The sequence below is a fragment of the Scophthalmus maximus genome, chromosome 7 (genome assembly GCF_022379125.1).
Source record: "Scophthalmus maximus strain ysfricsl-2021 chromosome 7, ASM2237912v1, whole genome shotgun sequence".
In the NCBI taxonomy this organism is placed as follows: domain Eukaryota; kingdom Metazoa; phylum Chordata; class Actinopteri; order Pleuronectiformes; family Scophthalmidae; genus Scophthalmus; species Scophthalmus maximus.
In genome coordinates, this window is record NC_061521.1 from 13112167 (window position 1) to 13138642 (window position 26476).

General features: G+C 41.2%; 6 protein-coding genes and 1 long non-coding RNA gene across 12 annotated transcripts; 4 read left to right on the top strand and 3 right to left on the bottom strand.

Annotated features, from left to right (window-relative positions):
- Window positions 1-92: 92 nt before the first annotated feature.
- tmem258 (transmembrane protein 258) lies at window positions 93-2461 on the top strand. The gene is made up of 4 exons (XM_035641287.1): window positions 93-251; window positions 565-674; window positions 2080-2208; window positions 2302-2461. The coding sequence occupies exons 1-3, from the start codon at window positions 249-251 to the stop codon at window positions 2204-2206; spliced, it is 240 nt and encodes a 79-aa protein (XP_035497180.1). The 5' UTR covers window positions 93-248; the 3' UTR covers window positions 2207-2208; window positions 2302-2461.
- A 313-nt stretch (window positions 2462-2774) lies between these two features.
- Window positions 2775-6032, bottom strand: tmem138 (transmembrane protein 138). The gene is made up of 5 exons (XM_035641285.2): window positions 5753-6032; window positions 4971-5264; window positions 3887-4058; window positions 3627-3702; window positions 2775-3524 (listed from the first exon to the last, which is right to left on the bottom strand). The coding sequence occupies exons 2-5, from the start codon at window positions 5096-5098 to the stop codon at window positions 3412-3414; spliced, it is 489 nt and encodes a 162-aa protein (XP_035497178.1). The 5' UTR covers window positions 5099-5264; window positions 5753-6032; the 3' UTR covers window positions 2775-3411.
- Window positions 5806-15155, top strand: cracr2b (calcium release activated channel regulator 2B). Of its 5 annotated transcripts, none has more exons than XM_035641275.2 (20): window positions 5806-5902; window positions 6409-6573; window positions 7819-7892; window positions 8336-8586; window positions 8664-8775; window positions 8916-9063; window positions 9518-9664; window positions 9788-9878; window positions 10130-10225; window positions 10316-10503; window positions 11695-11766; window positions 11942-11996; window positions 12894-12973; window positions 13077-13197; window positions 13373-13499; window positions 13594-13675; window positions 13802-13916; window positions 14160-14267; window positions 14406-14479; window positions 14902-15155. In XM_035641275.2, the coding sequence occupies exons 3-20, from the start codon at window positions 7877-7879 to the stop codon at window positions 14984-14986; spliced, it is 1968 nt and encodes a 655-aa protein (XP_035497168.2). In that variant the 5' UTR covers window positions 5806-5902; window positions 6409-6573; window positions 7819-7876; the 3' UTR covers window positions 14987-15155. The 5 variants fall into 5 exon arrangements, with proteins under 5 accessions (XP_035497168.2, XP_035497164.2, XP_035497169.2 ...); XM_035641271.2 differs by having other exon boundaries at window positions 5807-5902; window positions 14403-14479; XM_035641276.2 differs by lacking the exon at window positions 7819-7892 and having other exon boundaries at window positions 5807-5902; window positions 14403-14479.
- Window positions 10497-17564, bottom strand: LOC118314705. Its single transcript, XR_004794701.2, has 5 exons — window positions 17045-17564; window positions 13783-13908; window positions 13362-13659; window positions 12989-13090; window positions 10497-11301 (listed from the first exon to the last, which is right to left on the bottom strand). It is a non-coding gene; the product is annotated as an uncharacterized LOC118314705 (long non-coding RNA).
- Window positions 15297-19870, top strand: cd151 (CD151 molecule). Of its 2 annotated transcripts, XM_035641282.2 has the most exons (9): window positions 15297-15484; window positions 16406-16490; window positions 17083-17274; window positions 17938-18012; window positions 18299-18319; window positions 18629-18733; window positions 18917-19072; window positions 19158-19244; window positions 19406-19870. In XM_035641282.2, the coding sequence occupies exons 2-9, from the start codon at window positions 16407-16409 to the stop codon at window positions 19463-19465; spliced, it is 780 nt and encodes a 259-aa protein (XP_035497175.2). In that variant the 5' UTR covers window positions 15297-15484; window position 16406; the 3' UTR covers window positions 19466-19870. The 2 variants fall into 2 exon arrangements, with proteins under 2 accessions (XP_035497175.2, XP_035497176.2); XM_035641283.2 differs by lacking the exon at window positions 18299-18319.
- Window positions 19871-19922: 52 nt separating this feature from the next.
- gatd1 (glutamine amidotransferase class 1 domain containing 1) lies at window positions 19923-22619 on the top strand. Its single transcript, XM_035641284.2, has 7 exons — window positions 19923-20118; window positions 20282-20358; window positions 21290-21395; window positions 21502-21609; window positions 21693-21784; window positions 21880-21973; window positions 22058-22619. Exons 1-7 carry the CDS (start codon window positions 20070-20072, stop codon window positions 22171-22173), a joined length of 642 nt encoding a protein of 213 aa, XP_035497177.1. The 5' UTR covers window positions 19923-20069; the 3' UTR covers window positions 22174-22619.
- Window positions 22208-26448, bottom strand: chid1 (chitinase domain containing 1). The gene is made up of 12 exons (XM_035641281.2): window positions 26071-26448; window positions 25813-25956; window positions 24998-25130; window positions 24843-24887; window positions 24619-24725; window positions 24470-24531; window positions 24278-24367; window positions 24088-24189; window positions 23852-24001; window positions 23191-23271; window positions 23072-23114; window positions 22208-22971 (listed from the first exon to the last, which is right to left on the bottom strand). Exons 1-12 carry the CDS (start codon window positions 26176-26178, stop codon window positions 22873-22875), a joined length of 1164 nt encoding a protein of 387 aa, XP_035497174.2. The 5' UTR covers window positions 26179-26448; the 3' UTR covers window positions 22208-22872.
- Window positions 26449-26476: the final 28 nt, after the last annotated feature.

The window sequence follows — 26476 nt, forward strand, 5'->3', positions numbered from 1 at the left end:
GCTTTCAAACGACCACATTTCCCCATTGTGGGACGAATAAAGGTATATCTTATCTTACCTTATCTAAAAGAAACGTTCGATTCACGTCTACCATCCCGACCAGCAGAAGCCTGGCAGACCAAACTGAGGGTAATAAATGCACGGGTCACCACGTGACGCCGTACGTCAGCACGACACCAGGAAGTGATAGTCAGTACGTGGCCTTTCCATCTTGGACCGTAAACCCAGGAGCTCCACTTCATCACAAAATGGTAAGATTAATCGACTTGACCGTGTTTGTGTGAGTTCAGCTCGAACATACAGTGATGTACAGTTCCTCCGTGCACGTTACTCTCAATTTCGCGAGTAAAGCATCGCGCGCTCTCTGCGCGAACCTGCGCTTTGACAATCGTTAGCTTCTCGGGTCAAATCCACCGATCCAGTCGATCTGTTAAAACTGAACCAGGCGATATGTTCTCCAATAATCCTGAAGCGTTCATCAGCGGAATCATTTCGCGAGGGTGATGTTCGACAGTCTAACCTGAGGGTGTCTGCTCCCTCTCTTTCTCTCGGCTGCGGCTGCAGGAACTCGAGGCCATGACCAGATACACCAGCCCGGTGAACCCGGCTGTGTTCCCCCACCTCACGGTGGTCCTGCTGGCCATCGGCATGTTCTTCACCGCCTGGTTCTTCGTGTATCCTTCTGCTTCCTGCTCTGCACCTGAAGGAAGAGGTCAAACCACAAAGTGTTGTTGTATAAGTAAGAACCTGCAGGGAGACACAAGTCCAAGATTAGTAACTTATTCTTTATAAGTAAAAAGCACTGATGCTTTTGCTTTACATTGGGGCTGCAGCTACTGATTACCTTCATTATTGGTTCATCTGTCCATTGCCTTTCTATTGCTTGTTGAATTGCTTCATGTATAAATATCTGTAAATTGTGGAAAAACTTCCCTTACCTTTCCCCACAGTCCCGTTTGGTTCTGTCCAGCCAACAGTTTAAAACCAAAGATATGTACGTTAACATTTTCTTTTTAAGCAGATGACAGTACAGCAGCAGAAAGCTGAAATTGGATGTTTGCAGATTTGCTTCAAATTGACTTAAACAGTGAATCAATTATCAAAGTAGCTGCATATTAATTTTAACCAATAAATCAGTGAAGCGTTGCAGCCGTACTTCACATCACTGTTTCTCGACCGTGTGCCAGCAGTCAGTCATGTGCCACCGCTGTTCTCAAACCATACCATCATCTTTTAGATGTGAATATTACCTGACACCTTCCAGACACCCACTGACCTCCACTAATTTCTACAAGTTAAAGGACAGTCCAGTTTATTACAGCTTGATTCTTATTTTCATATTACAGGCCGTGACTTCAGGTGATAACTGTATGAGCCAAACCGTGGACTGCACCCGTTTCACTTTTTAGGACGCACGCTTAATGTTTGATCATAATGATTTACAGTCAATATAGTACAATTAAGGTGTGATAACAATATTGTGATGTATTGTTTTACTCTGCAAATATGATCTGCTTTGTATCAGTGCATAAGTCAAGAGTCATTTCATTTACCCCGGCTGTAGAGCTCTGCTGCCTCTAGAGAGGTCTGGTTTTGGCGACACCTCAGTCAGTGACTGGTGGTTCTCACTGCAGAGTTAATTGCAGAAGCTGAGAACATGGTGACATTCACAAAGGTAAGTATGATGGGAAAAGAAACACAAATAAATATTTTACATGAACCACAGGTTAACCAAACTTAGTTGGAAAGAGAGAAAACCAAGAATGATAAAGTTGTCACCCAAGCTGTTAATTGTGAACATCCACACAAAACAGTTTGTAAACTATCTTCCTGCTTCACCATGACCTGTGGAACTATTCAGGTCAGGGTGTCCACACAAGCTTCCAGTGCAATCAATAAGTATTACATATATTTTGGGTGCGTCCACATTTGGTTATATCTCCAAAAAATATGGGATACATTTTTGCAAAACTGTCTGAGAACTTAACTTTTGGTGTATAATGTCCTGTTTTTGAATTATGAATTAGTGGATATACACAATTAAAAAATGTCAGTGTGCTTGCCTTAACTCAACATCAGCTATGAGGTGACTTCAACAAAATACACCAGGGACGTCTACAAAGAGCTGCTGATCTCCCTCGTCGCTTCACTTTTCATGGGCTTCGGAGTGCTGTTCCTGCTACTTTGGGTTGGAATATACGTTTGAAGGTACATATTATTAATCTGTGATGGTTTTTTATTTTCAATCAGAGAAACAGTTTTGTAGTCGTTAACCAAGTTTTCTCTTGTTTAATTCCACAGCTTTGGGTGACTGACTTATAATATGACACATTCCAGTCGAACAAAGGACATCACACACAACACCAACTGGATTCTGTACTCAATTGGACTGCACTGACAATATTTTGAGATTGTATGGAGTCTGGTTTTGTTTTCACAATTAAAGATGATTTGTACAACCTTTTGTGTCTTTGTGTTAAACCTGAAAGCTGCAATGACTACAGTAAGTCACAGTTCTTGTATCTTAGATTTTATGACAAAACGCTGATGAACAGTAACTGAGACCAGACGGAAAGTGCCCTCCAATTTACCCTGTTGGGTTCTTGGAAATAGAATCTTATTTTGACACACTGAAGATTATTTATGGAGTCTTTCACTAGTGGCGCCTAAAACCCCAATCCCTGATTAATCTTTGTGTTAAAAATAGAGCAGTCTGTTTCACCTTGTCTCCGGGATAATACCGACCACTTTAGTGATGAAGGATTACACCAGGATTACAGAAGGATTATTTAATAAAAACAGCGGGAACACAATTCAAAGATCCCCGCTCAAAGACGGCAGGATTCACATCATGAACATTGGCTTATTTATCATGTAAACAACACGTACTAATCTTACAAAAGGCAAAATAAAACCAACCTGTGTCTTCCTGTGCAGGGGCAGAATGGCTTTTCCAACAAAACTGATCACATGGAGTTCTACAAATTATTGTAGACTAATAAGATAAAAACAAACATGGTGGTAGGCAATACTTGAACAGGAACAAACAAATGTAACATTATCTCAATGTGCCTCGCTCTGTCTACATCTCAAATTGATTTACAAAGGCCACAGAGATTAACCCTCTCAGTCCAGATTAATACGATACATGCCATGGTTGGTTCACCTGCTTCTGTAAACCATTTAACTGGCTGCCCACTTGGATACGAAGACCCAACAAACTGAGACTTCGCTTCATCCTTTTGACCTGATCGTGAATTCCATCAGTGTTCAACCTCAGTCAATTGCTCTGCTTAATCGTGTCCGGCTCTCCAAATGTCAAATTTTTAAAAAAGCAATAGAAAAAATGTCCAAAGTTTCAGTGAATTGATGATGCTTGGTGTCATAATGCATCTCCAAACTGTTTCTTCTTCACTGTCGGGCTCTGGAGAAGGCGTCGCGCAGCCAGAGAGAGTCCTCATACAGCCTCGGGTCTCCCATGTACTCTGCTGTGCGTTTGTATAAGTAGTAATACAGCACCGCCGCTGTAGACAGAAAGAAAGACACTTGGTCAATTACGACAGAGACCACAGAAAACTGCTCAGTTGTGATGGAAAATGTTTGACTGAATCAATCGACAAATGTACCTGTTCTCTGGAAAACAAAAAGAGCTTGAAGACCATCTGTCCAAACATAACGCTTTGAGTCAAGCCATCTTAGGTTCTAAAAGGAAGGAAATTATTATCAGGTACAGTATACGTGGGCCAGACTTGGGCGCAGTTACTCAAGACAGTAAAAATGTTATGGCATCATGTTCAGCAATATTTCACTTAGGAAATGTGAAACTATTGGACATAAGTTAGTTTTAGTGCAGGGTGGACGTGCAGCTGTGAGTGACGGGGCGTACCAACACCCAGCAGTGGAAGCAGATGCTGAGTGTCAGGTAAAGGGAGGAGAGCATCAGCAGAGCTCTGAATCGCTCCAGCAGCAGAGACACCAGGCCGACCTGGAACACGTAGGTGTTGAACATCATCAGCAGGATGATGATCAGGTTGAATAAAATGGCAATATCCTGGATTCTGGAGACACATTGTACTCATTGTTATTCTTAAAATTCTCATCCATACAGCAAATTGTCAACAAACTACACATGACTATGTCAGAAAGACATTGTGCAAGGGTGATTTTTTTTTCTAAGGTGATAGTCAGAAATGAATTAAGACCCTGTATGAGTTCTGACTACTCAGAAATTAAGGAGCTCTGGTCATGGTACGGATTTATTCACTCACCATGTCATTTAGAATAGTTACGATTCCCATCTTGAAGCCAAAACTACTTCTTCGAAAGGGTACGACTTGTTCCCTCAAATGAAGGAACAATTCCCTGTGCTAGTGTTTAACTTGCCAAATGATGACAAATGGCTACTGAATGAAGTCTTGCAACTGAATAAAATTCTGTCACAAAGATGTCCTGCCTCAATATTTTTCATGAATATAATTCCTCAAGGATGACAAACCACAAAAACAGTGGTGGCAGTTCTTGTAAACTCAAAAGAAGTGCATGGACTTCCTTAAAACTGCCTGTAAGATTCTGAAAAATGTAAATCTGTAAATTAACAGATTAACTCATTAATCGCCATGTCCATCCGTAAACATACTTGGTTTTAACAAACCTAAATATGTTTATGGTTAGAAGCCACAACTGTTGTTATATTATTGATTAATCTTTTGGATTCGTAATCAATCAGTACGTTCAAAAATTATTAGAAATCATTTTCAAAAAAGGATCCAATTGATTGAGACATGCCATGTGAAATATATTTAAAAAGCATAAATATGACTAAAAGAAGAACACTCTTCATGTCTGAACACGTAAATAACCAGTGTTTACTATTTTCAATGGATTATCACATGTATAACAGCTTTGTTGAATAACTATATAGATGGACTGATGCCAGACTGATAAATCAACGGATCCTTTTCAACACTTACATGAACAGCACCAGCTGGATGACCGGCTCTCCCCTCAGGAGTTCACTGAAGGAGTTGACGAAGAGGTCATAGGTCAACAGTGTCAGCTGGATCAGCAGCACCAAGGAGTAGTTGCCAGTCTGAAGCATCTTCAGGGGCCCGAGCCTGCAAACCACCAGGCTTTACAGTGTTGTGTGTTATTTACTCCACTCCTTTAAACATGCTGTTTGTTGTCCTCAGAGGAGAAAGGCATCTCTGTGATCTCAGTCCAAGATGAAATGCCTCTTCAGGTGTTGCATGTTGACGTCTCCTCATCTGATGTGAGGAAGAAAAGATGGCAACAATGTTTGATAGAAAAATAACTATCGTTTGTGCGTCTATTGTTCCTTCAGAGCAGCAGCCTTGTCTGTTCTCTGTCAGTCAGCTGTACACGTAGCGGTGTGAGGTCGACAACATGCTCAGGCTGTTACACGGGCGGCCACGGGAAGGTCACGTCCGGATTATGGATTAATTTGACCTGCGCGGACGCGTCCAGTTGTTGTGGCGGTGCTGCGCTCATTCTTTGGTTTACGCAATTTATCTTTGTCTGTACTCGGCCCTTGGCTACAGATAAACTCTGAGACGCATATGTGCAGTTGCTGACGTTACTATTGACACATTTACACGACGACAAACGGCCAAGACGTCAACTTCGAGTGTCTCCCTCCAGAGACACGTTCTCCACGTTGACCACAACACACGGTTTGACTGCTTCCTGTTCTGACGCAGGCAGCAGAAACGACATTCAAATAACGGTTACTCACCAAGAAACGTGTGAGGGATGAGACCGGGTCACACTGAGATAGGCAGAACCCGTAAACTGCTCATATTCCCACTTTCTCGACGGACAACGCCGCCTCCTTTGAGCATCCACCGCTGCCTCTCAGCGGTAACGTATTTCCGCAACTTCCATGGTAACGCTTCTTCCCAAAGTACCGTAATAACGGTCAAATGTTGCCCAGGGCACATACGAATGTGTGTAGACCAATAGGTTGGTTGTTATTGGAAGTACCTGCTGGGTGGAAATGAACACAATTAATTTAGAGGGGGAAAGGGACTGAATTACCCACCAGGCAGATCTTGGGACTGCCCCCTGGGCTCCAGGCCCCCTGGCCCCCTGGCGGGATGTACCGTGTTACAGCAGCAAAGGAGATAGTAGTTAAAAAATAAAAGGTAATACATAAGTAAACATGCAGTAAAGACAAAAGGTAATATGTAAAATGTATACATAATATAGTGTTTATAGGTTTGTCTAAGCAGGATTGCTAATATACGATACTGAAATTGCACAGACAGGACATTTTTGCACAGTTTTACTGCAGAGACAATGAAACTTCCATGTATGGTGGGGGGGAGGGGAGGGGGTGTCAACATGGGGCCCGACAACATTCAGCTTTTCTTTTCTTTTATGCCACTCAAGGGGTCAAGGGGTAGGGTGAAATCAAAAGGCAAGCTACACTAAACAATACGGTAACGGCCAACCGCTCGGGCCTCTGCTGCCCCCCAGCGGCTGGAGCCGACCGCTGCTCGTCCGAATGACTGAGGTGTCAAACGTAGAGGGACACCTGCGCCCTGCACACGGAGGGTGAGTAGTCGGAGTCTCTTCATTTGTTTTGCTGAACTGACACAAAATACAGCTCCGCGAGTGATTCAGAACGGTAAAGGCGGCGTTGATGTTCGCCTCATCTCCAGCGTGTGTTAGTTGAACAACCAGCTGACTGCTGTGTGGGTTTTTCTTTCTCTTCTCGCTCCTTTAGTAATAATTGCACACTGTGCTTCGCTTTTGCTCCGTGAAGCCACATTGCGCCAGATTTGGTCGTATTGGGCCATTTCAGTCACTGTTGGTAACCGTGGTGCGTTTGGGGGCAACTTTAGGTACAGTCGCTGTTTGCCTCGCTGTGTTGTAATTTGACAGTCCGGCCGAGCGTGGTGTCGTCGATCACAGAAGAGAGTGAGTGGGGCTGTTGAACGTGTGACTGACAGTGTTGCAGCCTACGACATGTTGCAAACGCCATAATAACTTTTGTTGAAAGTTTATTTGACCTTTGGCGTGGCTGCTGGCTAATTCTGAGTCTGGTGTGACACGCACAAAATCCTTCACACGTAATGTTTACTCAAGTCTCTCACCTGGAAAGCCGCGTATCTTTATATAATGAGGAAGTTCTGACGGCTGCATAAATCATCTGCAAGATGATTAACTAGCCATTATCAGTAAACACTGTTTTCTTTAAAAACATTTTTTTTAGGTTTTATGACTTTCAAACCAGTGTGCACCTGACTTTCCTCCTTTGCATCCATTTTGAAATATCCCTAAATATTTATGATTTATTTCGTGATATTTGTCCCGTGCAACAGAAATGCCATGTAATCTGAAGACTGATTTTGTGTGTGTGTGTGTGTGTGTGAGAGAGAGAGAGAGACTCATCTTTGTTATAAATCACAGTTTTATTAATGTCATGGTTGGAGATACTGAGGCACATTTTCCCCATGGTTCTTGAAAGCAAAATTTGTTTTGTAATTGTGGTAATTCTGACAATGCAAACGACTGCAAACGTTTATTTGCATCTCTTCTCCACTCTCCCCTTCATGTACACAGCAGCTCTTCTCACATGACACCATCCTGTTTTTTACCCTCTGCACATCCTGGTGCACAGTCATGGCTCCTACTGGCTGCAAATCATTTCTTTTACCTTTTCCTCATCTAAATAAACAGTGAGGACAACTGGCTCTAGTGTCTGGAGTAGTTTGTGTCATAACTTGCCCTGAAATGTCGAGGCTTTGCATAAGAAATGTGTAAAATAATTTCCATTATGTTCCATTCTTCCAACAGCAATAAAATCTCATTGAGCGTGGACATGTCTGACAGCTGATCACAGCAGCTGTAGATAATGCACACAGTCACAGGTTAGTTTGTTCTTCACCTGGTGTTTGACAAGGGAGGACCTGCAGGGCCAGTTTCACTAAAAGTGTCACTAAAATTCATTCTAGTATATCAGGGATATAATATTAAATGTCTCTGCCTTAAGATCAGGCTTCTGACAGACAGTTTCCACTGATGAATACTCATGTAATGCTGCTGAAATACTGAGAGAGTGGGGATACGAAATATTAAAAAAGGTTAAAAAATTCTCATCACACCCTGCTACAGTTCATGGTAAAATCTTGTAAGTGTACGAAACTAAAGTTATTCAGCTATACAGTGGTAAAACCTCCAGGAAACCTCCTCATTTTTTTAAAGTACTGAAATGATTCATTATCAATATGAGCATTTTGCGGTCGATTGACTAATTGATACCGAATACTGATTGACACCACCTTCCCACTCGTTCCCATGTTCCTCTGTACAGCAATGTCCAAGTGGCTTAAAGATGGCGAAGTGCTGGAGGCTCAAGGCAGTGGTGAGGCTGTACCAGTGAGCCCCAGAACAAGGGGCCTACCCGCTGGAAGCCCCAGGCCAGGCTGGGGACACAGCCCACTGGCTTCGCCCCGGGAGGCAGCAGCAGGAAGCCAGCAGGCACAGACCATGGGCAAGGCCAAGGAGCTGTTTCTGCTGTGTGACAAAGAGGGGAAAGGGTTCATCACAAAGCGGGATATGCAGGTGAGCATCTAGTTTCGTAGAATAAAAACTTTTAAGCTCATTATAGACACTTGAACTTTCCATCCTTTTCTGGTCAGACGCTGCAAAGAGAGCTGCCGCTGTCCCCAGAACAGCTGGACACAGTGTTTGAGAGTCTGGACAGGGAGAGCAATGGATTCCTCACTCCTGTCGAGTTCAACACAGGACTTGGTGAGTGTTGTTTTTTTGAGTGATTTGAGACCACAGGTCCCTATGATATCTGCAGTATGGGTTAAACTACTATTCATTCAAAACGGTTTATCACAGAGTATAACCTTATTCCTCTGTGCCTGTCCTGGTCTGTGGTGCAGGTGAGTTGGTGGGACAGGAGGACACGACTGAGTTGAGTCGAGGTGAAGCAGAGGAGGATACGGACCAGGTGGATTGGTCCCAGGAAGATGCTGCAATCAGATTTGTAAACACACTGATGGAGCTGGGTGCTGACAAACTTTTTAAAGAGTAAGATCCCTGTGTTTTCAAAAGGTGTCCATATCATATATAAAACTTTAGAATCTGGTTTATTCACTACTTAAAATCAAATGTTACCCATTTAGTACACATGAAGAATTAATTTGTCACATGTTGGTGGGACATATTAACTAAGTGTTTCATGAATGTGTAGATATAGAAAAGATGTAAAAAAAAAAATTAAAAAAGATTGATAAAGAACATGATGTATGTTAGAGCCACAATAATTATTATATGATTCTATTACTTGATCAACAGAAAAGTAAATTGGCAACAAAAAAGTTATTTGGTAACTATTTTTATAATCCATTTATCACTTACAAGTTTGAATATTTTATGGTTTTCTTAGTTTTGTCTGGTTTTATGATAATTTTGTAATTATCATCTGGACTGATAATCAGATCAGTCATCCTCTGTCTTTTAACTGCTGTGTGTTGTGTGTCAGTCAGCAGGAGCTCTGCTCCATGTGGTGTGAGCTCCAGAGAGACAGACCAGAGCTGCTGAGTGTCCTGGAGAGTGTCCTGATCCACACAGTGTCCCATTTAAAGGACTCCATCAGAGAGAGAGACAGTCTGGAGCAAGCTTTGCGCAGGTCCGAACTCCATTAACACAACGTTGACCACAACATACAGTAACTCTGTCAAATTTAACTGTGGATGTTCAGATTGCGAGTTTCCAAAATTCATTCATTCAACTTTCTTTTTTTTTTTTTTAGACGGGAGAGCGAACATGATCAGGTTATTCGGTCCATATATGAAGAAATGGAGAATCAACTCAGAGAGGAGAGACAGAAATACCAAGCTCAGGTACAGACGTGTGCGATGTGTGTCCGACATTTGGAAAAGGTTTTACCATTTGAATGATAAAACTTCCCCAAGAGTTGGACAAAGTAAGATCACTGTAAAGAATCTTGGACTTGAGTTGAGGGGATAAAGGTAGCTGGCAGATATTCTGATAATATCTAGTATTCAAATAAAATTTAATTGGAAATTGATTTGTGCCATTTAATGAGAGTGATCATTATCATTGCATTTAATGAATTTATTGTGAAATCAAGGACAGTATTAGACAGATGCAACGAGGGAAACAACTTGAGGAGGAGCTGAAGATGCGAGAGCAAGAGTTGGAGACTACGCTGACCAAACAGAAAGAGGTAGGCATCCAAATGGCACTAATGTTATGTCTGAACTAAAGAGTGCTATAGTCTAATGAGTGAATCAGCAGGACCTGTCTCTGTCCTAAGCTGGAGACCAGAATCCGACAGCTGAGCAGTGAGCAGGTAAATGTTAAGGAGCAGAACCAGCGACTGCGGAGCATCAACATCCAGCTACAGGAGCAAGTGGAGAGCAGCAGAGAGCAGCTGCAGGCGGCTCTGGGTCAACTCAGCCTGCTGCAGCTCAACGCTGCCCAGGAACAGGTCACCACACAGAGGTGAGTGGCTAACGTCACAGATAGCTGCTGGAGTGTCCTGAATATAAGATCATGATATCACTGTCCCTCTTTGGTGTGTGACTGCTTTGCTCCAAACAAATAAAAAATAGCAATTAACACATGGGAGTCATATGAGCCCCGTTTTGTAGTTCAAACTCGCTGCAGGCAATGAAATTTGGGGGGGTTTTGTTTCATGTTTTTTTAAAGCAGGACCAGAAAAAAGTCACTACAACAAATGTGAGATAAAATAAAACTGTCAATAACTTTCCCATGTCGGACAAGTTAAAACTTCCCCCAAAGTGGAGAACATAAGAACACTCAATTTTGTTAAAGATGTTGTAAAGAATCATGTGGACTTGAGTTTAAAAATGACTCCAAGGTAGGTGGCAGATGATCTGATAATATTTTCATGAATACAAGGGGTTTATTAAAGGTTTTTTGTTTTTTTTTTACAAATAACACGAAGAGAACAAAACCAACAGTGTACAGTCTCCCAGTTCTTTCTGGCTTCCCCACTCTGTTGGTGGCACTCAGCCCCAACAAAGTAATCTTTTATAATGATATTCTTTATTTATAGAGCACTTTTCAAAATTCTGATTAAGTCAACAACTTCAGAACTAAATAGAATAGTTATAAAAGTGAAAAAACAGTTCAAAGAAATCTCGGGGTCAGCCGACCAGATTTTCTGGAGCAGATCATTCCAGAGCCTCGGGGCCCTGACTGCAAATGTCCCCTTTAGTTCCATTTGGGTGTCTGGGACACAGAGCAGGCCCCTGTCTGAGGATGTCGAGGTACGAGCTGGTGAGAAGGGTACAAACAGGTCAGATAGATAAAAAAGAGAGAAGCCATGAAAGTAATCAGTAAAATCATATAATCAATTCATCAAACATACTGGAAGCCAGTATAAAGACACTAAAACAGGAGTGATGAACATAAAAACGATCAACATATAGTTAAATGTTATTTAAAGCTGGTAATAACTTCGGGCAGCTGGGCACTGTTTTAAAAGTCCACAGAAGTCAAAGAAGTCATTTTCCACATAGTAGTGAGTATTTATGGCAGCAGGATGTTGTATGTAGGTCTGTTGCATAGGCAGCAATTAGTGGAAACATTTTATTGTTGCTTTAAACTTTTTGGGTTTGTTTACCATAACAAAAATAACCTAATTTTCCTTTGCTTGCTCCACTGTAGAAATGTGATGAAGGTGTCAAGGAACATCCAAAAAGAGAAGGATAGTCTCTTTAGACAACTGGAGCTGCTGAGGTGAATCATATCTGCTGCTGTGTCAATTTAGTTCTTCTGTGATGTCCCTCAAACGCAGCTCATGTAATTCAAGTGTGTGTTTTCAGAGTCTCTATTTGATTCGACCATTCACCACTGCACACGTGGATCCGTCAGTGCGAGAATGGATCTAAATGATTCTCTCTTTTTGTGTCAGGGATATGAACAAAAGGCTGCGAGATGAAAAAGATGCCCAACACTCTCAGAAGAGGGTTAGTCACAGACGCTCTGTCCTTCCTGCTCTGCCGTTAACCTTCTACCTCAGTGAAGACCTTTGTTCACCATGGACACAGCAGACTTATCCGACCTAAGCTAAGTCCTGGAAAGGCCTTGTGCGTTATTCCATCTTCTGGACAATGATTATTTATACGGGCAGCTGTTATCGTTTGGTTATTAACTGAACTTGTGTTCATGTCACTGACATCGTTCTGAGTTTTGCATGTCAGCAATATTGTTGTTTTTTTCTTTTGTAGATAGTGCTTAGTGAAGTGAAGGACTTTTTCTGCTGAAAAGACATTTATTCATTCCTGTGTTAAGTGTTACACATGTTTATTAATGATACTGTACTTTACAATATTTGTGTAGGCGAACTAAAGTGAGTCAGTATTTACCAAACCAATAAAGCCCTTACATTTCTCACACCTCTCACATTACTTAGCCGGTTGCCCATCCACATTTCCTGGGAAAAATGAATATGGATGTTTTGCAAAAAGTTGTTAATCACGGTTTCTTTTGGTTTTGAGCCTCCATAAATCTGTGTTTAGGTTTCTGAACAAAAAGGTTGACAAAAGATACAAAGAATTCATTCAAGAAACCCTTCTAACTACAACACAATGAACTCCTATTTGTTATATTTTTCGTCATATGATTATTTTTCATTGCTGATTGATTATTATGATAAACTAGTTTCTAGCAGATTGAACGTCACTATAGGAATCATTGCATGTTAAATGTATCAAACACTCTGCCTATGTGAAACTTTTGTACAGTTTGTGTTTATTAGTTTTTCCTTTGATACCTACAATAGCACGTGTTTAACAATATAAATATCTATTCAAGACAGTAAAAATCTTAATGCTACTTTTTTTTCTGCCAAACAACCATTTTAGAATCCAAATGTCAAAAAGACTTTGGAGAAGAGAGGGTCAGTCATAGGTAACTACTTACTGCAAGACAAGCCATTGAAAAGGTTTGTATGACTTACCTGCATCTGATATAACATGTACCATCTTCACAGTGAGTGTGTTTTCCCCCGGGAGGCCACTAATTTTGTGTCTTCATTGATCCTGAAGACAGCTGAGCTCATCTGATGAGTTGGAGCAGGACAAAGACAAAGAGGTGTCAAATACATCCAAGAGACACCAGCCGTCATGTAGAGTCAGGTGTGAAAATGTTGAACAGACTCAAACTCAGGTAGGGAAAATATTACATAAAAAAAAAATGTACACAATTCATCCTAAAACTATCAATTTTGCAACACAGAAGCAGCAGCATAGAGCATTCATGTTCTGGGGCGTTGTAATCTAGGGGAGAAAAAATGCAGATTATATTTCAATCAAATTTTCTGGCCTTTTTACCTGAATTTTAGAGCAGACTTGTCGATCCTCAGCGAGTGTTCAAGGTGGTGTTCTTGGGTAACTCAGGTGTGGGTAAGAGCTCCTTCATCCAGCACTACTGCACAGGATGCTTCTGCAGTAAAATGAGTGCTACTGTTGGTAAGATCACTCTTATCACTCTTTCTCAATGATTAACTTGCTCCTCAATGTATCTGTAAAACATGAATCCAGGGGCCTCTGATGTTTTCTGTAGGTATTGATTTCCAGATGAAGACTTTAACCCTGGACTCCACCAGCATCACCCTGCAGCTTTGGGACACTGCAGGACAGGAGAGGTCAGACATAACAGAGCGCATTCTCATGTTTACCAGCCATGTAGAATCCTATTTACCATCTGAACACTCTTCATTTTGTGAGGTAATATTTCTCAATCCTTTTTTACCGATTCCTCTTTTTTTCAGGTTTCGCAGCATCACTGAGCAGTACTACAGAAAGGCTGACAGTGTCCTTGCCATGTACGACGTCACTCACTCCCCCTCCTTCACCGCGGTGAGAGGATGGATGGACTCTGTGAAGGTGAACAGGTGGAGGTGTCAGGCGTGGTTGGATGTAAAAGCACGCGGAAAAAATAAACATGCAGATTATTTACAGTATATAAGCAACAACAGGAGTTTCCGATAACACAAATGTCAGAGTGATCTGAGTGATGTATTTATTTTAGTGATACTTTAATTTATTAGTCTAGTTATTTTTGTATGCCTCAGTTTTTCAACTCTAGTACATTAAAACATGTGCACTGTAACTTGTTCTATATCCCAGGAGAAGATGTGTGAGGGTGCAGTGTTAATGCTCCTGGGGAACAAGCTGGACCTGGTTGACGCACACGGCAGAGAAGTGGCAACAGGGGAGGGGCAGCGGTTGGCAGAGGTGAGGGTGTATTTGGATATTCAAATAACTTTCTTCAGTGATTTTTTCTCATAATGTTTCTGCGAAGGAAGGAAAACATCTTTCTTTTTTTTTTTTAGATTGATGATATTAAATGTTGTTTTGTGGTTTATGCAGCAGCACCAAGCTTTGTTTTACGAATGCAGTGCCAAGAGCGGATGCAACATGGAGGAGCTGATGACTCACCTGGCAAGGTATATTTTTCTACTGCACATATTGTGTTTTTACTTTTTCACTGTACATGTCCTTAAAGCCACATTCAGGTACCATTTTTTTTACTAGCTAGATTCATGTAGTTTAATACAACCCTCGTTAAATACTACCTTCATGATGGTTATAATGAATTCAGTTTTATCCTTCTTTTTTTTATAACTATTAAAGAGATGTATTGATTCAACTTGATGTTTATTTTTTGGCTTCAGTTTTTAGATTTTTTAAAATTATTATTATTTCCATAGCCTATGGTGATGTCTTCATAAATAACATTTGTGTTTCTAGAACCAATATATTTTTCTTGACGAATTACCCATATTCATCATTTATCTGTGTTATCAACTAATTCCTATCATCAAACTCAAAATAATTTCATATTTTTAATTAATTTTTTTTATTTTAGGATGTTGGTTGCCCAGAATGATCGACAATATGTAGATGCACTTTTACTGACTGAGGACGCATCAAAAAAAGGCTGCTGTACATAAACAGAAGAGGAAAAACCTCATCATGGTTCAGTGGTGTTACATTTCCCTTCTGTCCTGAGCTCACACAGCTCTACTTTTATCTGAACAAGTTTACTGAACAGTATCTGTATGGCTTGCATTTGTCATTATGTATCATTAAAATCCATCCAATAAAATATATTTTTGGCGACCCCTCTGTTGCAAGTCTTTTTAAACACCATGAACAGTCTCTCATAAGCGAAACATTTGTTTTCAGAGCCAAAAAAGCTCATGTGCATGAGAAACCAGCTGGGGGCAGACATGTACTCTTTATAGCTGTAGAGGGGCAAAGCTGCCTGTTGTGCCAAAAGAGGACAGACGCTCAGGCGCTTGGGTTGGAGGCTCAGGTCTGAGTGTTAACTGAAAACTGTTGCAGTTAACCTTCAAAGACAGCAGCACATTGACACTGGGGTCAGTGGCAGCTTGGAAGACGTTTCCCCAATAATCCTCATCCTTCAGGGTCCGCCACCTTCAAATCAGGTAGGAGTATTTTGGTCTCAGTAGAAAGGCAGAGCAGAGTTTTTTCCATGACACAATGAGTTAAAAATAACTCTGAATGTGACCATCAGGAGATTTTGTTTTGCTGGACTATCACATTCACACATGGAGTATTTTGTCTTATGGCAAAAAAGCATATTATGATGAGTTTGTTTTTAATTTGTTAACATATTTTATCTATTGTCCCTTTACCCTTTTTTTGTTGGTCAGGGAGAATTCTACTAATATCTAGTATTTAAAGCCACAGTTTCACATGATGCTCTGAGTTACAACATTTCTTAAAATAGAAGGAGAAGAAAGTTCAGTTCAGGTTTGCATAAAGACAAACTAATTCATAAAGTAAATAGTTAACAGCCAATAGTATATCACTGGAGCGTGAGAACATCAGGTTAAGTTTTGGGGATGGGGACATGTATACAGTGTCTGTCTGCTGGATGACATGTGACACACGTTAAGTATGTTTTCCTCACAACATATTTGATTTCATCAGTGAGTGAGAAATGCACCACGTTTTATTTTTAGTCTACAGTTAAATCCAATCCAAGGCGATGCACATAAAACCTTAAAAAAGACAACATGTTGTCAGCTTGTTCAGCTCGTACATACTGTAGTTTGATTTGAGCACTTCACAGTAAATCATCCTTTCACACCAGAGGTGGAACACAAGCAGACTGAAGAGAAACTCCTGTGTGTCTAACAGAGCAGTCTCGATCAGATATAGCACTAACATGCTTTAGCTTACCATCATGCAAGTACAGTAATAGAAGATGTGTGATAGTGATCTCAAGCATAGCATGAGAGCCGTGCTGGAGGGTTCGACCTGCTCTCTAGGGAGAGTCAGCTGTACAACCTTGACTTTCTGCAGATGATTTTAATTTGGTGGGGTTTCTGTTTTAATTTCAGAATGGAAGCTCAAGGTGACAAACCTCACACCTGTGGGACAATTTGTCTGAAATATCTACTTTTTCTATTCAATATTCTTTTCTGGGTAAGTTAACGAAGAAATGTTTTTTTTTACAGAACTTTACGACAATAGAACCCTCTGTTAAGGGCTCTATTGGACAGTGTTATGATTATTGATACTAGTTGTGACAATCAACTTCTACATAGAGTATTTAATTTTTTTTTTAATTGTTTTTCACTGTCAATAAACTTATTTCTCACATTTATCCTACAAACATTATGTATATTTTGCAATATTTTGTCCCTTAGACTACATTTGCTGTATCATTTAGTCTTTACAGATTGTGCAAAAGTCACAATAGAGACAATCCAACAGTTTATTCACATCAAAAAATTTCCTTTAGGTTTTAAGGATAGAATGTATCAGTCACCTACTCATTTCTCATGGTGCAAAGTATTTACTCAGATATGAAACTGATTTATGTGCATAGTTGAAAAAAACAAACTAATTTAACTCATTAAACTGAGGCTTATAGTGAAAGAATAAGACGTAGCCTTCTTTGCATCACCATCACATTTTAGCAGCTAATTTCCAAGTGTTCAAAATTACGTGGCACATTCCTGACTGGAGCATCTGACCTGAATTGAAAAGATGATAACGGTGCACGTTCTCTCAGGTGGCAGGAGGAGCTGTCCTGACAGTGGGAGTGTGGACTCTGGTGGAAAAGAGCGACTACATCAGTTTACTCAACTCCAGCTTTTACTCAGCCTCAGCTTACATCCTGATAGCTGCTGGGGTCATCGTCATAGTGACCGGAATAATTGGATGCTGTGCCACTCTGAAGGAGATGAAGAGTCTTTTGGTCGTGGTAAGATGTATCAGACGTCCAAAACACGACCCTATAGCAGATAAAGGTTTTCATTTCACTTCACTCCACCAAGGCGTTAACGTCATGTAATTACTGTATGTGGAATCACAAACCAAGGAAAGACACTTTAAGTTCTTGTTTATACACACACAACCTAATCTGGTTCTACGTGTATTGAAAGTAAATCCTTGGTGACCTTCTGTCTGATCTGCCTGCATTCCAGTGTGTCAGACGGACATGACTGTCAGAAATAACAGACAAAGTCATGCAGCGTGTGTCTTTAAGAGTTTCGATTTAGAGAGTGGCTCATGCCAGAGGAATGACGGGCATCACAAGCGCCTGCGTTGGGCGAGGAGGGTGGGAGAGGGGATGGACGGACGCAGGATATAATACTTAAGCAAAACTGCATAAGCTCTGTGACATTGCGTCTATTTCCACTCTTGCCATGACCTTTGTAATGAGTAACTTCCTTTCCCACAGTTAAATCAGTTATTCTCTGGGGCATAACTTTTATGCTATGTTATTATAGTTCACTGATGCTAACGTCATATTTAAAGAGCTGAAAGATCTGAAAATAAAAAAAGATATATTTATATTTCCTGGCTATAGTTAATTTACCACTGTGTTATTTTTTACTTATTATTTTCTGTCTCTTTTCCACAGTATTTGATCCTGTTGCTCTTTATTTTCCTGCTGGAGATCATTGCTGGTGTCCTGGCCTACATAAACTACCAAGAGGTTAAGTGTTTGGACTTTTTCACTACTTTTATTAGCTTCCGCTTATTTTAAATCTTGCAGTAGTAACATATCTGACATTTTCTACTTTCTGTTTGTCATTCCAATATACACCTTTACTTGCCCCCTGCATCATGTCAGTTCTGTTTTTACCACCCATGAAATGCTTCAGTTGTCGCACAATTTGCTAGCAAATCTTCTTTCCATACTTCTCTGTGCATGCTCTTCATTTGTGCTGTACTTCCACCTTTCTCATTACGCACTTTCTCTCCCTCTTCTCTGGCTCCAGTGTTTCCCTCTCTGCTACCAGGTAATCTGCTGCCACCCGTTTCCATTTTATATCAAACTGTTCCTCTAACAGGTTGATATATGATGGTTCATTTTCACTCTTTGCACATTTGTCAGTCAAGAAACAAAACTATTTCTATTTGCAATTCAGTCTAAAGAATGCTCGTGGGGTCAGAGGGTCTGTGAGTTATGTTGTGAGTTATGTGTGGGCATTGCACAGGTACAGCGGAATGTTGCAGTGGGGGGGTGGGGGGTTGACAAGAGGCTTTTTTTAATGGCTGGTGACAGATTGTTTTCCTGAGCCATCACTGAATTGCTTCTCCTGTCACAGCTGGACGAGGAGCTCAGACAGAACCTGAAGGTGACCATGCAGCAGAAATACCAGCAGCCGGGAGAGGAGAGCGTCACGCAGGCTGTGGACAAGCTTCAGCAGGAGGTGTGGAAGTGATGCTGCATGTTCCAATCACAGCACGACCGCTTCACTGACTGAGAAAATCTCAAGTGTCGGTTTGATCAGAGGATTTGAAATGACAGCCTCTTTATCCTGCATGTGGATACACTTACCCACCATTGTCTCATCTTCTTCCCCCTGTCCCTCCCTTTTCCGGCTTCCTCTCAGTTTAAGTGTTGTGGCAGCAACAACTTCTCAGACTGGACGGAGAGTGTGTGGATCCAGGCCGCAGATAATAAGCGGCTCGTTCCTGACAGCTGCTGTAAAACTCCCAGTGACCTCTGCGGCCACAGGGACCACCCCTCCAACATCTACAAGGTGGAGGTGGGTAGAGCCGGTCCATGTAGCCCTGGCTAACGGAGCATTAAATCAGATTTTTTAAATTTCTTTCCCTTTCTCATTCTCTTAGGGAGGCTGCATCATGAAATTAGAAGATTTCATCCTGAGTCAATTGTATATTCTCGGTGCAGTGGGCATTGGGATTGCATTTCTCCAGGTAAAACCCTAACCGCTTAGCAAAGTACTAACCCTAACCCTTAATATAAATTATCAATATAAACATCTCTTTTAATGTCCTGCAAAATACTGAACTGTAAACTGTTTGTTTCTGAGTGCTGTGCGTAACTCAAAAGTCCCTTTGTCTCTTTTCTCTTGCAGCTTGTGGGGATGATGTTTACTTGCTGCCTCCATAAAAATTTGAAAGACGATCCATACTGATTATTTTTTTTTAAATATCACAAAATGTGTCATGTCATGAATCATACAATGTTTTAATGACATTTGAATGCCACGCATTATTCACACAGTTCTGGATGCTGTGTAGTTAAAAATCCCTTCAATTTATTAAAATTATGATTTTCACAATGAAAACAGTACTGCAATGCTGCTGGACAGCACTGTTCGCTCTCTCTTTATTATAATGCATGCTTTTAACCCTCAGAATTATTTTCGCACAAATAATAAAAATTCTTTCATTTTCATTTTTAAAAAATCGATGCGAAAAAACTGTTGGTACTATTGTTTTTTGTATGTATGTCACAGTGATTAACAAAGTAATCATTTTTTAAAAAAAATATATAAAATTGTATTTGTTGGAATGCAAATAAAACCTACTCCCTTAAATTCTCTGATCCAATTTCCCCGTTCCATTGACGTTGAACTTTTATTGTGAAATCCTACTAGCGGATGTTGTTGTCAGCTGACAGGACTTCTTCCTCGTGTGTTTTTCTTTTTCTGCGCATGATTCCGCTAACAATCATCTTCCAAATCGTTTCAAAGAGGCCGAAACATTTAATGTGCAGCGGAAACAAAGGTTAATGAGATGTCTGCAAAGCCAACCTGTCTGATCGTGGCGAGCGCCTCTGCTCGAGGTGGGTGCATCAGCTTCGTTTCGCTTTAATGAGGATGGGTACGGACAGTGTTGTGTCAGTTGGAGCCTCGTTCTTCTTCTTCATTTCATGTGTCCGTGGAGCTGTGGTCACAGATGAGCAGTGATTCTCGCGATGCTGATTAATCTGATGTTTGTTCGTTCAGGAGTGTCCGCGAAGTCTTTCCACCAGTCGTTCAGTCTCTGCACCTCAGCGTTTAATCTCCAGACAGCCACACCTGGGGTAAGAGCAGATTCATAGATCTTCAACACTTCAGGCATAGAGAGGGAGCAATCATCTTAAAATGTCTGTGGATGTCTGTAGTGCAGCTGCAGTGAAAATCCCCTGAATTGAGTCGGGTCGGAAATATTAAATAGGACTGACACAAAGGTTATAAGCCAAACAACCTTTGGTTTGCCAGGTGTGGAGGGCCACATTGTGTCTACATTAATTCATTATCTGTGAAGAAATTGCATTTAAGTGCAAGTAATTCATTATTTGTTATTACAAAGTGCAATTACAGAATGTGCAAAGGAAATGTTTGTCTCATCTGTGACAAGCTGTCTGATTGGTTAAAGAGCCACACATACCTCATGTTGTAGCTATGAGGGAGCTTGTTACATCTCTTGGTTAACAGGGGCCAGAGCACCCAACCGTGCAAGGACCTTGTGTTTCCTACGGTATTCAATTTTCTGTCTTTCAATGCCCTTTTAAGGGCGTAAACATGCTTGAAAACATTTCATGTCTTCTAGGTAGGTGTGCAGGTGAACTGGCTTGATTGTGCCCCTTTATGGTTTAAAAAATAAAAGCCCCCACTTTAAATTTGCCCTAGATGTATTATTGTAAACATGATTTTTTTTAAATGAGGGAGCTCATCACATCTGTCTAAAATATTCATTCCACTAGATGGAATGAGCTGCCTTATTTCTAAGAACACTTGAGGGTCCATCTTTATTATCCTACTTTCATGAGCTATTTCATTTTAAATCCTGTTTTCTGTGAATAGTCTTTAAACATATTAAAATAGTGTAGCCATGTTTGTAGTTCTGTTGGCTTTAAAATCTGGTTTCACCTTGGGGAAATATTACATAATTTTACCTCGACTGTAGGCGCATGCATCATTACTGATGAAGCCATGTAATGTGATGTGGCTTAATGTTCCTCTGACTTTCAGGGGAAGCCAATAGAATTTGTTGGAGTCGATGAAAGCACTGCCAGATGGGTGCAGGATTTCAACGTGAAACCTTATGCAACACCGGCCAAACTAGAATCTATAGACGGTGAGATTTTTCATTTCATAGCCACTTGGCTGTTTTCATTTCTGCTGCTGCTGCTGGTGGTTGGTTGGACTCTGCTCAGTTCATGTCATGACAACCTTTTTTCCAGGTGCCCGATACCAGGCGCTGCTCATCCCCGACTGCCCTGGAGCCCTGAATGACCTGGCACACAGCGGCTCTCTGCACCGCATTCTCTCACATTTCATCTCTCACCAAAGTGAGTGTGACACTGCTTTTTAAAGCACTCAAGAGTGTAATCTGTATGTTTGCTGCAGGTTGTTTATATTTTTTTGTGTGTAGAGCCCGTTTGTGCAGTGGGACAAGGGGTGTCGGCTCTGTGTTGTGCCACTGAGGGACAGAAGTGGATCTTCAAGGGTTACAGCTTGACAGGGGTTAGTCTTTTGAAAGTAAACACGGTGGCAAAATACCCAAATACTACATGTATGTGTTCATTGTAATTAATAACAGTAATTGTTTTTGTCATAAGCCGTCAGTATTTGAACTGGTGCGGAGGCCTGACTTTGCCAACCTACCCCTGATTGTGGAAGACTTTGTGAAAGACAGTGGAGGGTCATTCACAGGTGAGCTGACCTGCAGAGCACTGATACTAAATTAGTAGAATCTGCATTTAAAACTAAACCCCTCTCTTGTTCTCTGTTTTCCAGCAAGTGAAGAAGATGCTGTGCATGTCGTCGTAGACAGACACCTGATAACTGGTCAGAACGTGCAGTCCACCTCACTTGCTGTACATAATCTAATCCTGCTCTGTGGTTCCAAGTGAAAACTGACAAATGTGAATCAGGTGCATACAAATACATCGTCTCACATTTATATTCATGTTATTAAACAAACATTGATCTCAAAAAAATATTGGTCAAAACAGATGTTTGGCATCACTGCAAAATACAACTTCATTACTTGTCAATGCTATTGTTATAAATCTATTAAAAAAAAAACACAATCAAATGTCTTGATTTAAAGATTAAAAAAGAAAAACTTGGGGCGTTTCTGGAGCAGATGCGTTTTTGATGATGAATGTTCAAAGCACGATGCATATTCACAGCAGGCAGAACTCTGAAGGCGTCTGAACAAGAATGTACCTTCATTAAAACTTCTACCTTTGATGATCATGCACCTTCTGTTGCTGAATGAAGATGTGTCACTGCACTGAACAAGTTATTTTCATTTTTACACCTGTAAACAGGAAATAAAAGATACTGAAGTACCTACTGGTTGCTGGTGCTTGTACCGTTTGAATAAACAAATCACAATTTCATTAATTTAGACCATGAGACTGGTTGACCATTAACTAAACCCTGTTAATAACTCATTTCAGATTTCACTTCAGTTGCTCAGGGAGAAAAAGAAAAATAATACCTACATATTGCACCTGAGATTTTAGTGCACCGTGCCCCCCAAAAAATAAAATAAAAATTGCTGATGATCCAAGGTTCCAAGTCTTCACTTACAAGTCCCACTCTCATAGGAGATCATAGAAATAATCCAGGCCTTGTCCAAGTTCCCATAAGGAAACTCCAGTTCCCAGTTCAGAGGCTAAAGATATTCTCAGGTAGATTGACTGTAAAATAAATCAAGTATTGTTAACCTCCACATTTTACTGTAAACATTAGTTAGGTTGTGAAATAAATGGTTTTGACTGATTATATTCAGAGTTTTACCTTCAGTGAGGGATAGTAAACCACATTCTTCCCTGCATTGTTCCTGAAATCAAGAGAAGGAACATATCTTGGTAAGAGGCTGCCAGAAGCCAATATTCAAAGTATTGTACTATTGTTACCTCTTGTAACTGAAATAATGCTCTGCAGAATATTCATCCCAGAGAAGTTTGGGCCTGTGTTCTCGCAAGATCTCGATGTACCTACAGAATGAATGATAAGTATTAGGCCCCCGACAACCTTCTGACTTCTGAATACGTTATAGAAAAATACTTATTTTTAACCAGGTTTTCATGGACTTAAAAGGGGACTGCACTGACAGTCAAGTTCATTTTACATGTCATGGGGCGCACTGGTGCAAAAGTTATATGAAGTTGTGCAGAAGATTTATGAAAAGTCTGCTAAACTGAAGACAAGACAAGTTTGAAAATGAAAAAAAAATTGAGGGGATGTGGCTTTAGAGATAAGCGAGATTACCACAGGTCTGTGGTCTGCTCCTCATCTCTGACTGAGAGAAGCAGCCCGATATTAGATTAGCTGCTGCTTGCATTAAACAGGTCAGGTTGTCAAGAAGAAGTAAAGTTGCATTGTGTTATAATGTAGGCACCAGGTTTTTTACAGGTAAAACCAAGGTTCAGAAAAAAATACAATATCTCTGGGTTGGCAGCAGTTACAGAAAAGTTATAGGAGTGCAAAAGGAGTATGCTAAAATTTAAAATGAGACTTAAACATTATTTACTAAATTGTAAAACCATCACTGCAGTAGTCTTTGTATTATCTCACCTTCCTCCCAGGATTGGCTCTGTTCCCTGGCTTCCAAAATCAATGCCATACAAATTGATTCCCAACAGGATTTTTTGCCTCCACTGAGGGTTGGGTGCAAGCTGGAGAACACAGTCTCTCACCCAGGGCAGGGGAGAGCTCGGGCCTGGTCTATTATAAATAAAAAAAAAGAAGCTGCATAAGATAGATCATGTCACTACCTTTAACAACCATATAACATGTGCCTGTGCACTCACCTGGCACCGCTGGAGTAGTCGTATGTCATGAGGCTGAATCCATCAACCACCGGGGCCAACTGTTCAAACTCCTCCCTGCCAAACATACCTGGCTGCCCCGTGCTGATCAGGATGGAAAAGTAAAAATGCAATGGTAAGTCAGCAAGCATGTTGTATTTACAGACTTTGAAAGTTAAGTAATTTCACTCACCTTGTCACAGCAGGTGGAATGACGAGGATGCAGTCTAATCTTTTAGCCTTCAAGGACTCACATATGTGTTTCACCAAATGCACCAGCTCCCTGGACAGAGAAGATTTCCGAGAAGAGTCTTGAGTCGCCTCAAAGACAAAAGACGGCAGAGTTTGAATACTACAATGTCGGTCTGGCATTAAAATTACTCACTTTCTTTTGTTGCCGCCCAGCTGGCTCCACAGCTCCAAGGTGAAGCCGTCGAAGCCTTCAGTCTGCAAGGCCGCAGCTTCATTAGACAAACTGCACAAACACTGCACACTGTTGCACGGAAGTTAGAGGCAAACATAACATTTCAATACCTTTGCGACATCCACCAGCTCACTTCCCAACTCCTCTATCTCGTCTTCACTCCCCAGCACGCTCATGTAGTCCTGGTAAGACCAGCCATCGAATAACAGCCGAGGCACTGAGAATACAGAAAATGGAGCATTTTAAATGACCAGTCTTATCTGAAGGCCCTTGCACTGACCCACATTGACAGATGTGAGTCGACTTGTGAGCAGTGTGGATGATATCAACTCACCCATCCTGACTTTTTTGTTGGACTTGCGTACAGCTTTGACCCATCCTGGAAAGACAAAAAAAAAAAGACCTTCAACTTTAAATTTACATGCATTAGTCATCTATGGTGACACTTGAGTAAGTGATAAGAGGACTTCAGCAATGTGGTCCCTGTACCCGAGTCGTGGTCGTGGAGTCCCGTAACGTCGAACGTTTCATGTCCTCGTCGGCGGACCTGAAGCCACACTGGAGACAGTGAGGTCAGTCTGGAGCCAAACATTTTGGCAACTTCATATCCGTGGGAATTCCACTGCATGGTGGGAAGATAACATGCAGATAGGTATAGATCTATCAAAATAATACTCAAATGCTCATATGCTTGCTGAGGGAAGTATTAGACACTACTGTTATTCCTCCTAGAACAACTCCAATGGAGCGGATGGTGACATTTGAATAGCTTCCAAAGTTTATGACTGCAACTAATGATAGTTTTCACTGTTGATTAATCCTGTCCTCTCATAATATCCCAGAGTTTTGTCAGGTGGACAGTCCACAACCCATAACACTTAAATACACGGTTCAATATACATATCCTTTATCATGCGACTGCCTGCTCTTTGCTCATGTGCGTTACTCTGTTACTTTGTGTTTACTTTATTGAAGCATTTTATTTTTATACTTATTTTGCTTCTTTGTGTCTGTTCTATATTTTGAATATTCTCCTTTGTAAATCTTTATAAAGGGCATAATCCAATATGAGGATGACACTTTTTTGGCACAATGACTACTTCTTGAAACTCATTGAATGTGTAATTTTTTTGTATACATTCAATTAATTTGGCTAACCCCTGAATGCATTTTGCACTGGATGAGGATTCACCCTCTGATTATCCACCTTTTACATTCATTAGACTAAGAAGAAGTACATATGGTTATGATAATTATGAGGACTGCATTAAGACAGGCTGTAGTTATAGTAATTGCCCACTTACAGGTGTGACGTATCCCAGCACTGGTCCTTGAAATGTTCTCTTGATGGGAGCACAGTGTCTCTTCTCCTCCTTCACTATGTCCTTCCATTGCGGGTCTGACACGACGAGGCCTCTGTCCAACACAGACAGCCCAGGTGGAGATGTCTGAGCAGTGAGAGAAGAGACGACAGACACAAGTGACAGGGGAGGGGGGTTGAGACAGGTCCAGGTGAATACCATCACATGCCAGGCAAACGAACAGGGCTGAAGTCAACTCGCCTCAGACTCAGATTTGTGCGACCTCTTGGCATCACTTCTGGAGAGCGTGGCGCTGACCGAGCAGCAGCAGCAGGAGAGGGCGAGCAGCAACACTGACGTCGCTCTCATTTCCAACAAGGCAGCGGGAGAAAAAGGATTCGTGAAGCGGTAAGATTGAGAGAAAAGAAAAGGAAAAAAAAAAAAAGGGTTAGCTCAGGTCAGCAGGTTCGCAGCTTCCTTCCTGGCTGAGATGAAAGAGCAGCATGTTCACACAGAGCAACGAGCCGAACCCGTTTGTTCTGCGGAAACGACAGACCCGAGTGTATGTTGAACGACGCGGATGTGACAGCTGAGCCGCTGGTGCCAGTTTGATTGACAACTCCCAGGAGTTCAACGTGTTTCTGGAGCGGAGCGAGGTATCTCTTCC